Below are 12,649 nucleotides of genomic sequence, written 5' to 3'. Positions count from 1 at the left end.
TCTCCTTTCGACGGCGACCTTTAGTTTCATTTTATTTTCTCCTTTTTCTTTTTTGCTGTTTTATTAGATCCTTTTTACGCACTTCTCCGTCTCTCGTCATGTAATGCCTTGGTAGCGACAGGCACACGGCAAAACCACATCCCATCAGAACGATTCCACCGGGCCGCCAGCCCAGGCTGCTTTCGCCTCTCTTCTTGCGATACGCGCTGTCGAAGTGCTCCACGATACATCCTAAGCGGCCCTTTACGTCTAGGTCTTTGCGCTCAGCTTATTCAGGAAGAAACGAGGAAAGAAAAGACAACCATGAGTGCTCTTCGCGGAGCTGCGGCCGACCTTGTCGGCCTTTTCTCCAGGACAAGAGGCCCTTCATACCACAAATTGAACTACGAGGGCCCCGATGATCCCGAATCCGGCTCTCCCCAAAGATCCGCATCCCGCCGGGGTCTCCTTACCCTTTGGCCCGGTCGATTGTCACCGAAGGGCCTGCTCGGTATTGTTGCCGCCACTTGGCTCATTCTTCTCTGCATATTTTACGGTGTATGTCTGTTTTCTTGCTTCATTTTCATGCATGCCATCCCCTTCTGAACCCCAGATTCTTGACGCTGAGCGAACTGACGAACTGACACCCAAACCAGAGCAACCTTCAAATCTCACAAACGGCACCAACACCGTCAACCGGAACCGGAACCGGAACCGACGTCGCACCCGACTCACCTCCCCACAACGCGGTACCAGGTCAGGGCAATGCCGACTCCGAAAACGACCTCGCTCTACCACCCACCACTACCACCCCCTCCACAGCACATGCACCCTCCGCATCCCCCACCTCTTCCACCTCTCCCGCCCGGACCCCCGGCCACCGCAACCTCCGCATCATCCTCCCCGCCGACGACCCGAACCCCAACCTCTGCAAGACCATCTTCGCCGCCATAGCCAACGGCTACCCCGCCCCCGTCATCGCCAACTGGGGCCGCGACTTCAAGAAAACCGACAAAACCTTCGGCGGCTTCGGCGGCAGCCACCTCGGCAAGCTCGACGGCACCCTCGCCGCCCTGGAAGCCCTCTCCTCCACCACCACCCCGCCCGACGAGCGCCTCCGCCCGGACGACCTCGTCCTCATCATGGACGCCTACGACGTCTGGATCCAGCTGCCCCCCTCCGTCCTCATCCGCCGCTGGCTCGCCCAAAACGCCGCCGCCGCCTCCCGCATCCGCGCCGCCTGGCCCGCCGACGCCCAAGGCGCCGCCTCCCCACCCCTCCAATCCGTCATCCTCTCCACCCAGAAGAAGTGCTGGCCCACCAAAGCAGACGGCTCCGACACCCACTGCGACATCCTCCCCGAGAGCACCGCGCGCGGGGGCCTCTACGGCCCGGACACCGACAAGCCCGACGCGCCGCTGCAGCACCGCCGCCCGCGCTACATCAACAGCGGCAGCATGCTCGGACCCGCGCGCGACGCCATCCGCATCCTCCGCCGCGCCAAGGCCAAGGTCGAGGCCAGCCGCGCCGCCGGGCTCAACCTGTACAGCGACCAGGGCATCTTGGGCGAGATACTGGGCGAGCAGGAGGTCTGGCGCAAGGCGCAGCGCGAGCGGACCGCGGCTGCTTCGGAGGTCCCGGAAGCGAACCCCGGGGGGGCGGAGACCTGGGAGTACGGCATGGGACTCGATTACGTGCAGGATCTTTTCGTCCCCACCGTGTTCATGGAGGATGACGGCGAGTACCTCGTGCTGGCGAACCAGACCGCCGTCGACGAGGCCTCCAGGGCGCATAAAGTCGACCCGCCCCGCTTGTCCGGCGTGCCGCGGGACGTCCTGGCCTATGCGCCCTCGCCGCTGATCCTGGCGGGCGTGCAACCCGAAACCGGAGCCGAAGGGGAAGCGGAAGCGGGCGACGACCAGAACAACAACAACACCAACAACGAGTGGCGAAACGCCACAGGCTGGGCCGACGTCCCGCTGTACGCAGACTACTGGAGCACCCAGGTCCCGGTAGGCGTGCACCACAACGCGCACCGGGGCGGCATGAAGGGTCGCCGCCTGCGCGAATGGTGGTCCAAGACCTGGTTCTTCCCGTACCTGCGCGACATTGTGGCCACCCGATCGCAACCGCGCGACGCGCGAAAGCCGCTCGTCACCATCCCGGCCGCCGAGGTCGACGAGAGCGAGGAAGGCCACGGTCACGACCTCGTCTATTGGGCTCCGGAAGCCGATATGCGGAAACCACTGCCCCGGACCTTCAACCCGGATGAGGCTGAGGGCGACGGCGACAGCGACGGCGACGGCGACTTCTTGCCCGAGGCTGGCTGGGATGCGCTTTGCCAGGCCGTGGGCACAGATGAAGACGACTGGTGGGATGTCATTTTTCAGGACGATAAGGGTCCCCTAGGCCAGGAGGGGCAAGGGAGGGAGCCCGGATCAAAGTAAGGTGGCATTCGACATTTATACGGTATATATTCTGTTCTTGTAGTTTAGTTATGCGGTGTGTTTATTCATGGATGATTAGAACACGGCGCCGAGTCACGAGACACGAACATGCATACCATTTTGGATATGCGTACGACCAAGTCAATGTTTTGCTTTGGATTCTGATGCGCCCGTGCTAATTAATTATCCACATGCCGTCTGAACGGTAGACCAAGAAGAAAGAAAAGAAAAAAGTAGAAAAAAAGGGGAAAAGGGAAGAAAATAAGAAAAGAAGAAAAGAAAAGAAAAAAACCGCCCGCCTTCTAACCAATACGCCAGTGTTTAAAAGTCAACCATGTCCATGTCCCGGCGGACATGGCCTGATGCCATGATAATATGACGATGGTCGATGACAGGGTGAAGAGACGAAAAAAGCGGAAAAGTGAAAAGAGGCGAAGAGTGAGAGAGATGAGGGATTTGGGTGGGTAAACGGACAGAAAAGACAGAATCGCCCGCGTGTAAGTAAATATGCGTTTCACAGTCAACTCAACGCTCGACACATGCCGCTCCGGTCTACTCGTCTATGAAGAGGAACCCTCGGCGGATTTCGCCTTCTTATTATCCGGCGCCGCGACCATTTCGTCCTTGTAGAGGCCGTTGGCCTCGATATAATCCATGACTTCCCTCGGAACGTGCTGCACGAGTTTTGTCAGTAGTGCGTAAAAGTATGACGCTTCAAGGTCATGGAGATGTGGCCGCTATGAAGCGAAAGGACGACGTACGTATTCGATACTCATGTTGCCCTTCAGAAGAAGCCTGAGCATGGTGCTAGACATGGGGTTGGAGATGATGGCAGGGATGTAGTGGATGTTGTCGCGCCACTCGCGTAGGCTCGACAATGCCTGCTCAATGTTACTGTTGGCACGTTCGACCACGAAGGCGCCGTAGTCGCCGAGGATGTGCTGCAGATCGTGCAGAGCCCAGACGTTCGGTTGGCTGAAGGTTTCGACCAGGTCGGCGCCGGCCAGCAGGGCGATGCGGACCTTCTTGCCGCTGGAGCCGCCCCGGAGCTGGTTGATCTCGCGGTCGAAGTGGTCCAGGACCTTGGCGGTAGGGACATACGAGGCCTGCTGGGCCTCCCAAGGGTCGACCATGAGGGGTTGCCGGGCGTGCTTAACGGCCAGCTCGCACATTTCGACTCTGGGAGGAAGCACACGGAGGGTCAGAATGTTGCGTGTTGCGTGTTGCCCAGGGGTCCTGCGGGGATCAAAAGGCAAGGGTGGCCGACGGGCTTACCGATGATGCGCCCTGGCCAGACCTCGCTTTCCATATGCGTCTGACACCGGGCTAAGGTAGGCGCCGACAACCTCGTAGTTGGTTTCGTTCCGAGCATAGTCGGCGGCCATGGCGAACATTTCTGCAGAAGAAGTAATAGGCAACCGATCAGCAAGAGACAGCTTGAGACGACAGCATGATCCATCGGAGAGGTCATCAAAGGGGTCATTGGAGGGGCCGTTGTCGGGAAGATTGGCCAAATAGCACCAGAACCAGAACCAGAACCAGAACCCGGACGGAACGACTTACGTAGGTGGACGTAATGTATAGGGCTGAAGGATCCGCAGGCCACGAGCACAAGAGGGTCGCGACTGGGATCATTCTGTTGCTGTCGCAGCCGGATTGTGGGGAACGTGTAACCAGGCGGCGTCATCGCATCGAGTACGCCCGGGTCGGTCGCCATTGTGAAATCGCGCGAAGCTGGCGAAGAAAGGTTCAACGTTGGAAGCTTTTCGAACCGGAAGGAATGATGGACGATGTCGGAATTCTAATTTATGCCCCCTCGAGGGGAGCGCGGGATTTGTCTGCGTGTCGTCCCTGCGAAACCGGAAGCGGCGAAGCAAAAGTCGCCCTTGGTTAGTCACTCAATTGCAATCGGGTTCCAATAACCGACGTCATGGAACCCTTGGAAGGTAATGCGCGGAGGTAGAACTTAGAAGCGGGTGTAGGCATACCAGTGTGACAGAGATGGAAAGCCGAGGAGGGTAGTTATTGTGGTGGGAATCGCATTGAAGTTGAGAAGTCGTGAGGGGCGGAAGAACCGGCAAAGCAAAGGTAGAAAAGGGGATGGGTAAGGTTAAAAGTTGGGATTTTGGAAAAGGTGAGTAAGAGGTGATAGTAATAGTAAAGGGGGGCAAAAAGGTAGAGGTATAAATGAGGGTACAAGAAGAAGCGAACCGATCCGAGACTGGGAAGGTTGTGGGGGACTGGCGGGGTGAAGAATGGAATGTGTGTGAATGGCACAGACTCCGAATGTACTGAATACAGTCGTTCGCGCATAGCGGAAGTCACGACCCGTATAAAACTTGCAGGAGATGTACTTTGTGCATGTACCTTGTACGAAGTGTCGGCGCAGCTGTGGCGTGCTTACAACGTCTGGTGGTGGAGTTTAGCGTTCAAGGAAAGAGCAGGTGGGGTTTCATGCCAGGCTGTTACTGGAGTGTTCCTTCCTTCTACCCCGTACAAAGTAAGGTGCAATGTGATGACTTACCCTAAGGTAGGTAAGCTGAAGCAGAGCGCGTTTTGTTTCGATATCGGCGGTACCTCCGAATACTTTACTTCGTACTTCCCTCGGCCTTGCCCGTGCAGATCCCCACGAGACCAGTCACCAGCTACCCTTGTACGGACATAAGGTATTCGTGTTCGTACAACTGTATCGATGTACAGCAACCCAAGGTAAATTATACCTAATGTATTCTGGTGATCCAAGTCTCTAAGCATAAACCAGGAGGGAGAATGAGTCTAGGTGCCTTAAGTAGAAGTCCGGTTGGTCAGACGTGGCAGGTTTCCCCATCCAAGATACCTTACCTAAGGTAAGGTACCTTACCTTACGTCCTTACCTGGTAGGTACGTGCCTTTGTCTTGCCTTCTGAATGAACTGTATGACGTCTGAACCTGGAAGTAGGCAGGAGGTACCGTAGACATCTACCATCGAGATTCGAGATTTCCCAACTCTCAATCACACACTTCAAGGAAGTCGGGACCTTGCAACCTGTACCATACCTTAGGTAGACCGTAGACCCAGAGTCGAAGGTGGTCCAGGAGTCCAAGAGTCCAGGACTGGTTTATAGATAAAACAATTACAACACTGTCTTTCGACGCTTGACCTTGTTATTCTCTCGTCTGGCCTTCAGAATCATCATCGAGTTCCCTTTCGTTCACTTTGGTTTGCTTAACTCCGCGTCGACAGTATTCTTGATCTCTATCACTCGTTGATTCCATTATTACCGTTGCAACTTACACCGTTACGCGCTACAAGTTACGCCCGTCGTTTCATTTTGGTCGCCATTCGCTTGTCGAAGATGCCGTCATTTTTCCGCCGCACAAGTCGGGATGCTTCTCGCAACGCCGGGGACATTGAGGCTCGGAGAACACGGCTCAGGTTGGTTGTCCATCCCGCAGCCCCCGTGCCCCCCGGGCCCCCGGAGATTAAGTCAGGGACTCAGGGTCGTGCTGATGATGAACGCGAACAGTGCCCTCGCGCAGACCTTGCCGCCCGCACCGCCCGCGGCCCCCTCGGTTGACGGATCCAGGCGGCCCGCGTATCTCGTCGATGGGTGTCCTCCTAATCGTCTGCCTCCCGGGCCGTCTCTTGACTCCCCTGGCCTTCCTGTGCCGCCAGGGAGCCCCATAATAGACCCTCTGTCTCTTGGGCCTTCTGCAACTTCTGGACGCGGTGACTCTGGTGACACTGGTGGTGAGCCTACAGCTTCTGGGGCAAACGGGCCTGTTAAACTCGGTGAGCTTGCTGGGCAGGGCCCAGGACCATTATCTGATCCTTCTGGTTCTCATTCTTCCGATAGCCCGCACGGGCACGGCACGTACGTGGAGTTTCACGCTTGCCCCTATCAGCATCCATGATCCTGACAGAGGAAATGACTTAGATCTTCGAAGAAAAAAACAGAAAAAAAAGAAGAAGAAAAAGAAGAAACCGCAGAGGAGTGGCTAGAGAGGCAGACGCAGTGCGGCATATCAAACATCATTTCAAGCATCGAAAAATATCGTGACAGGGTGCCGGGCTGGAGCCGCTCATATTACACCATTGACGACCGAATTTTCCACAGCGAAATGCATGATCGATATCACCATGCCAAGTACTGGGCTCCGGTGGACTGGCGGCACAAACAGGCGCTGAAGAAAATGTACAATCTCCGTAGTCCCAGCCGATGACTTTCCTCCTGCGATGATTATATAGAATATATAATATCCAGACATCATATAGGATATGGCTGACCTCTGGTGTCACTACCAGTCACCTAGCTTTTCTTGCTCTCCTCGATGACCAGCTCTGTCGGTCCCCTATTCAACAAGCGCCTCCAGCTCTCGTTCTTGATGTTGGGACGGGCCATGGTAAGTTGACCCAACCATACTGGCATACACAAGCTACGAACCTACGACGCAGCAACTGACCATCACCAATTCTCTCTTCCCCCACCTCTCCCTCTGAAACAGCAGACTGGGCCTTGTAAGTCAAGCCCCCCCGAGACCCGAGGCCCTACATGGCACTGTTCTTAACTTCTTTCTTGTCCCGCTGATGCCGCTTGACCTTGGTTCTGCAGTGAGTTTGCGAAACGTCACCCCAGTGCCAGGGTGATTGGCACGGATCTCTCTCCTCTGCATCCCGAGTTACCCAACGAAGCTGTCCCCGAGAACTTCATGTTCAGAACGGACAACTACCTGAAACCTTGGTTATTCTGTGACAACGTCTTCGACATGATTCACATGAGATTCCTTTTCGGCACGGTCCAAAACTGGAATGCGCTCTTTCGCGAGGCGTATCGTTGCGCCCAGCCCGGCGCCTGGGTGGAGTCGTGCGAGCTGGATTTCTACTTTTGTTCCGACGACATGACGATAAAGTTCTGGAACCAGATGAAAAGGACATGGCCCAAATTGTTTGACACTGCGGAGGCCAAGACTAGATGCACCTTCCGGCCGGTCGCTTTGAATGTGCAGAGGGAAGGCATGATGAAGGCCGGTTTCACCGATATTCACCAATACGACCGCAAGGTAGGTCGCGAACCGTGGTTCTCTAGACTCTTGGATCCTTCAATGGTCCATACTCACACAGTCGCTAACGGCCCATTCCTCATGCAGATATTAATTGGCAGATGGGTCTCGAGCGGCCAGTTGTGCAAGGCCGGCACCCACCTCCGTGAAGCTTTTCTTAAGGATATTGAAGGTGTGTCTGAATCTCGGATCTATTCTGGCCCCTGTTAACCCCTGCTGACCATTGATCGGGACCGTGGCGTCGTAGGCTTTACCAAGTACGTCTGGTCTATCCAGCACAGCCGTCGCAACGGGGACACCGAGCGGAAATACAGGGATTTCGTCGAGGGGATGGAAAGCGAGATACGTTCTAGTTCCATTCACGCATACTTTAACGTCCGTTACGTTTACGGCCGTAAGCCACAGGGAGAGCACTGAGCGGACCGCGAGACTGGGTTCTTAGTTTCTCACTGGCTGTCTTATGTCTAGTTCAGCGTTGCTTCGTTTAGAATAGTGAATGTCAAGCAGCGTTTCTGCAGTTGCATTTATCTCTTGCACTTTGGTTTCGCGTAAGGAATCGAAGTCTTACACATCTGCCTGCTACGTGATTGGACGTTTACATTCAGCATCATAACTTGGGCATATTAAGAACGTCTTGGTTTCTCGAGCTTAGATAGCTAAGTAGGTCGTCCAAATACAAGGCCTGGGAGTTTCACTCGCTATAAGACGCAGAGAAGACTACTTGAGGGCTCTTGACCTTGTTACTTGTTGACATTTCGTGATACGACAGAAGCATAACATCAGATTCACAGAGCAGAGAAGAGATAGTAGAAAGTCGGAGTAAGAAGTAAGAAGTCTGTACGGTCCGTGACAGTGCTCACTCGGAACAACCGTCATTCTGGAGTCTGTATGAATAGTCAAGATTCACTAAGAATCTCTCTGTCCCTGGTATCATAACCCAAACTCCAACAAAAAGAAAAGAAAAAGAAAAAAAGAAGAGAGCCAGGCCCATCTTCTCCTCGAACGGATCCTCTACCGGTGCTTCCGGTAGGGCACGTACTCGTGACCCTCGGCCTTGCAGGCCTCCTTGGCGACCTCAACCATGCGGTCGCGGTGGGCGCGGCGCGTCACCACCTGCGACGGCAGGTTGAGTCGGTGGTCGTTCTTGAAGTGGCGGTGGATCTCGCCCAGCCGCTTCCGGACGCCGATGAACTTTGGGCACGGGGTCCCATCCTTCTTCTTGGGGCATTCGAGGGGGCAGTAGTGGTAGGCTGCCCGGTGGTTGGTTAGGTCGCGGGATGCGGCGACGTGTTTCCTGGGAAGGAGGCGTTAGTCTTTCGTTGTTTGGGGTCTAGGATGTTTGGGCTGGAGGCTGGGGGAAGGGGAATTGGTAAGGAGGGAAGATGAGGTTGGTTTGATGAGAGGATGGGGGGGGAAATTGGCATCGTACGTAATAAAAATTTGATAATTTCAAGAAAGGGGAAGAATGGCGGCAGGGACGGCGATGGAAATACTTACTTTAGGGCTTCCGGGGTAGGGAAGCTCTTCTCGCCGGGGCCGAACTCGCACCCGTCCGCTTCACAGTAGTAGATATTACCACTGTTGCCGTTGGGGTTGGGTACGACCAAGGGAGGTTCGCCTGGAGCCATGATAGCTATGGGAGCCTGAGGTTGGGGTGTCGGAAATGGAGGTTGGTTGGCGGTAGTGGTAGCGGTAGGCACCAAGTGCTCTGGTTGATGAGGAGAAGAAGGTTGAGGATGGCAATCCTGATTGTGAGGCTGATGATGAGGATTAGGCGAGTAGGCAGCTTGTATGCGAGGATCGATGGGTATGGAAGAAGGGGGAGAAGAAGAAGTTGCCGAAGCACCAGAAGCAGAGACGGGGTTTATATAGTTGTCAACGGGAGGCTGGAGGCTGTGAATCGGTTCCTGAGGAATGAAGTGGGAAGGAACCGGAGCCATAGGCTGATAGGTGGAAGGAGTGACAGTTGAGGAAGGAGCGAGAGTCGAGCAAGGAGCAGTGCCGTGACCGTACAAAAGACAGGAGACCACAGTGCTATCCGTATAATAGTGGAACGGATGAAGGCAGGAGACCAAGTCCGGGTCCGGGTAAACGTAAACAAACTTGCCGTTCGAGTTGAAGTCGTCATGATGCTCCGGGTTGTTCATGTTGGGCAAGGAGGAAACGAAACAAGAAGTAGAAAGTGAAATAGAAAGTCAAAAGAAAGAAGAAAAAAAGAAGGAAAGGGGTGGCTTGTGTTGTGTTGTTGCTTGGTGTTGTTGCTGATGTTCTTGATGAGAGTGGCACTGATGGTCCAGAAACCCAAAGAGAGTAGAGAATAATGATTCCAAGGAAGACCTCGAAAAACAACAAGGAAACTGATCACCAAGGCTTGAAGAAAGGAAAGGAGAAGAAAAAGAGAAGTTTGATTTGGAATTGCCCTCGGGCCTAGATATACTCAGGGGACGCGGGGCCGGGAGCTCACAAGATCAGCCAGCTTGTCTCCGCTTCTCACGATGTAAGCACGCCGAATACGGATAATGGAGAGGAAAAGGAAGCAGAAAGAAAATAGGCACGAGCCGGGAGATACATCCTACAGGTCGCTACTGATCTAGAGAGATCACTCTTTGTGCTTTGTGATGACGGAGGATGGGATAGTTAGACGCCGTGAAAGGAGGTTAAATTCTTCTATATGAGTTTGATAGTACGCTCTTCACCATGCTCTTTGACCCAGTTGGTGATGAAAGAAGATGCTGTGCGGCTGCTGTGAGGGGGCCCCTGAATTTGCACCAGACCAATTCGTTCATAGGTGGGATAGGAAGAACAAGAAGAGGCCATACTCGCACTACTCGCACTCGACAACTTGAGGACCAGAAAGTCATACGTCTCAGGATAGTCCCTCGCACCTACCAGGAAACACGCAACCTCTGACCCTGAAGGGATAGGCAGGGGGTCATCGAACATGTAGTTGATGTCGGCAAAGGTGGTCACTATCAGAAACCTCTCAACGAGGGGCTCCGTCGCCACGAGCCTGAACAGTGTGAGAGGGGACGACCTCGAAGACCCTTTCGTCAAGTCGACGTACCGGAGCCTAGTCGAGACCACGAGGCCCCGCAAAACGAGGTAACCGCCGGAAAGAAGCTCCCCCGTAGGATCCGGGCCGGCGAGTGTGCAGTTCGCATCGAGCACCTCGCACTTCTCCTGCAGGGCAACCGTGCAGCGCGTAAATTCCACAGGACCCTTCACGGCCGCCCACGACCAGGAAGGCGCCCGCCAGAGCCCAGGACGTCGAGCTTGCGCCCAGTGATCCTGATCCATCGTCCCGCCGGCGACATGCCACAGGAGACCCTCGTGGAGAAACCGCTCCCAAAGCCCGGCACAGTATCGGCTCCCGAGGATGGAGCGGTAGCTTTTCGCCAGGCCGGACAGGGCGGGGAAGATGTCGGATTCGAAAGTGAGGTCCAGGGCGGTGTATTCTTCTACGAGGCCGGCCCATCTGTTTGCCACGGCGTGGAGGCCCTTTGCGGCGGCTAGTTGTTGGAGTGTGGATGGTCTGTGGACTTTCTTCGGATTTGTTTGCGTGGAGTGCGTGGAGGACCGGGTCCCGGTGCATTGGCATTTGTGGTGCTCTACACACTCCCAGGAGAGCTCTTCGGGGCCGAAGTAGAGGGTGCGGGGGGAGAGGAGGCGTTCTTGGAACACCCAGCCTCGCTGAAGTAGGGGTAATGGCTGGCGGAGCGTTGGGCGGAGGTGCGTGTGTCGGACAATGTGCGTCAGGGGGTGTCGAACATATACACCGTAGTCCGACGCGCCATGAGGACGGTGACTAAGCCCTAGGTCTTTTAACAGGGACTCGGGGAGGGCAAGAGGGCGTAGTCGGAACTTGGGGTCCATCCGGACAAACATGGACCTTTCGGAACCCCTGTCCTGGGCGGCGGCGAGGGTGAGGTAGGCGTTGGAATAGGTAGAGGCCATCTTGGCGCCTTCGCGGCGCCAGTCGTCCAGGTCGTCTTGGATGATGCACATGCTGTCGATCCAGAGGTAACGAATTCCCAGGGCGCGCGTGAAATCGATGGCGTCTCGGAAGGTAGCGGGGAGGCCGTCCCAGGAGATCCCTTGCCGATGGCTTGAGATGTTGTTTGAAAGTGTTCGTCGCAGGGGGTGTTGGGTGGGCATTGCCCAGCGGTGGCTTAGGCAGATGTAGCGTCCTGGCGTGTTCTCCTCTGTGACGCGGAGCTTGATTTGGCTGTTGGAAGTGCCAAGGTCGATGACACGCTTAGGCAGAGACGGCTCCGACGTGGGTGTGCAGAGTCGGTGAGTTGAGTCGCATTCCCGTATACGGTCCAGGACCCAGCCAAGGCTCTCTTCCGAGTCTGTGCTTGAGGGGACATGATGGCCTGGAGACCAGGATATGAAGCAAGAATTGTCGAGCAAGGGACTCTCTATGGGTTGTCAGCATAGAAAAGGAAATGGCAAGAATAAAGGGGGAGTAAGGAATCAGCGACGAGAAGGAAACACACCCGGAGAGATAACAAAGCTCACCGATTCAGAAGCCTTGAAGCTTGTGACGTGTAAGCTTGGCGTCCTGGTCATATTAAACTCCAACTTGAGAGTCGTATCCGTATCGCCCAAGACTCGGATAGATTCCCGTCCCAGGCATCGTTCGATACCCAGGACGATGATCAGGCACAGAGGGCATGCACGTTGTGCGCTGGCCTCGAGGTGTTCGAGCCAAGTAATCTGGACGGCAGGGCCGCTTCCCTTTTCCCTGTCTCTTGGATGTCCACAGACGTTGCATGGCTGCCCGGGTTCCGTGGGCCGGTACGGCCGGTACGGGAATGACATGACGTTGGATAATTCGGCCGAAGTGGGTCGGCTCGGAGGGTACCTTATTACCAGGTAGTACATTGCAAGATCTTGGACTTGGGCAGGTCAGGTGACCTTCCCTGGAGTGGGGGGTTCTGTATTCCAGGGGTAAAGGGGGAAATAGAGGCACGGACGAAGGCCTAGAAGAGAACTCAAGTTACAGCTTACAACTATTCCCTAGACGGTGCCGACGATGGCGCCGACAAGAACAACAACGACAACAACGACGAGTCCAGCTATCTTAACTAGGGCATTGGCAGCGGCCAGACTTGCTGCATTCTTCCATTTATTTGACTTGTTTCTTCATTCCTACTCACAAATATGCGCTTCCCCCCCCC

General features: G+C 55.2%; 4 protein-coding genes across 4 annotated transcripts; 2 read left to right on the top strand and 2 right to left on the bottom strand.

The window, feature by feature from the left end:
* Positions 1 to 303: 303 nt before the first annotated feature.
* On the top strand, positions 304 to 2,426 carry SODALDRAFT_324818 (hypothetical protein; the record flags this gene model as incomplete). Its single annotated transcript, XM_028609930.1, has 2 exons — positions 304 to 537; positions 636 to 2,426. 2 exons carry the CDS (start codon positions 304 to 306, stop codon positions 2,424 to 2,426), a joined length of 2,025 nt encoding a protein of 674 aa, XP_028464974.1.
* A 161-nt stretch (positions 2,427 to 2,587) lies between these two features.
* On the bottom strand, positions 2,588 to 4,591 carry SODALDRAFT_334242 (nicotinamide mononucleotide adenylyltransferase). Its single transcript, XM_028612153.1, has 5 exons — positions 4,415 to 4,591; positions 3,990 to 4,277; positions 3,702 to 3,822; positions 3,188 to 3,605; positions 2,588 to 3,100 (listed from the first exon to the last, which is right to left on the bottom strand). The coding sequence occupies exons 2-5, from the start codon at positions 4,141 to 4,143 to the stop codon at positions 2,987 to 2,989; spliced, it is 807 nt and encodes a 268-aa protein (XP_028464973.1). The 5' UTR covers positions 4,144 to 4,277; positions 4,415 to 4,591; the 3' UTR covers positions 2,588 to 2,986.
* A 22-nt stretch (positions 4,592 to 4,613) lies between these two features.
* On the top strand, positions 4,614 to 7,883 carry SODALDRAFT_379649 (S-adenosyl-L-methionine-dependent methyltransferase; the record flags this gene model as incomplete). Its single annotated transcript, XM_028615059.1, has 13 exons — positions 4,614 to 4,688; positions 5,365 to 5,453; positions 5,594 to 5,641; positions 5,719 to 5,892; positions 5,933 to 6,016; positions 6,082 to 6,135; positions 6,162 to 6,280; positions 6,397 to 6,601; positions 6,712 to 6,809; positions 6,912 to 6,924; positions 7,019 to 7,466; positions 7,554 to 7,638; positions 7,714 to 7,883. 13 exons carry the CDS (start codon positions 4,614 to 4,616, stop codon positions 7,881 to 7,883), a joined length of 1,662 nt encoding a protein of 553 aa, XP_028464972.1.
* A 2,250-nt stretch (positions 7,884 to 10,133) lies between these two features.
* On the bottom strand, positions 10,134 to 12,290 carry SODALDRAFT_360848 (HET-domain-containing protein; the record flags this gene model as incomplete). The annotated part of the gene is made up of 2 exons (XM_028614314.1): positions 10,134 to 11,887; positions 11,966 to 12,290. 2 exons carry the CDS (start codon positions 12,288 to 12,290, stop codon positions 10,134 to 10,136), a joined length of 2,079 nt encoding a protein of 692 aa, XP_028464971.1.
* Between the last annotated feature and the right edge of the window lie 359 nt (positions 12,291 to 12,649).

This window comes from Sodiomyces alkalinus (genome assembly GCF_003711515.1).
Source record: "Sodiomyces alkalinus F11 unplaced genomic scaffold SODALscaffold_7, whole genome shotgun sequence".
NCBI lineage: Eukaryota > Fungi > Ascomycota > Sordariomycetes > Glomerellales > Plectosphaerellaceae > Sodiomyces > Sodiomyces alkalinus.
The sequence above is the reverse complement of the archived record's forward strand: the minus strand, read 5'-3'. Positions and strand labels throughout refer to the sequence as shown.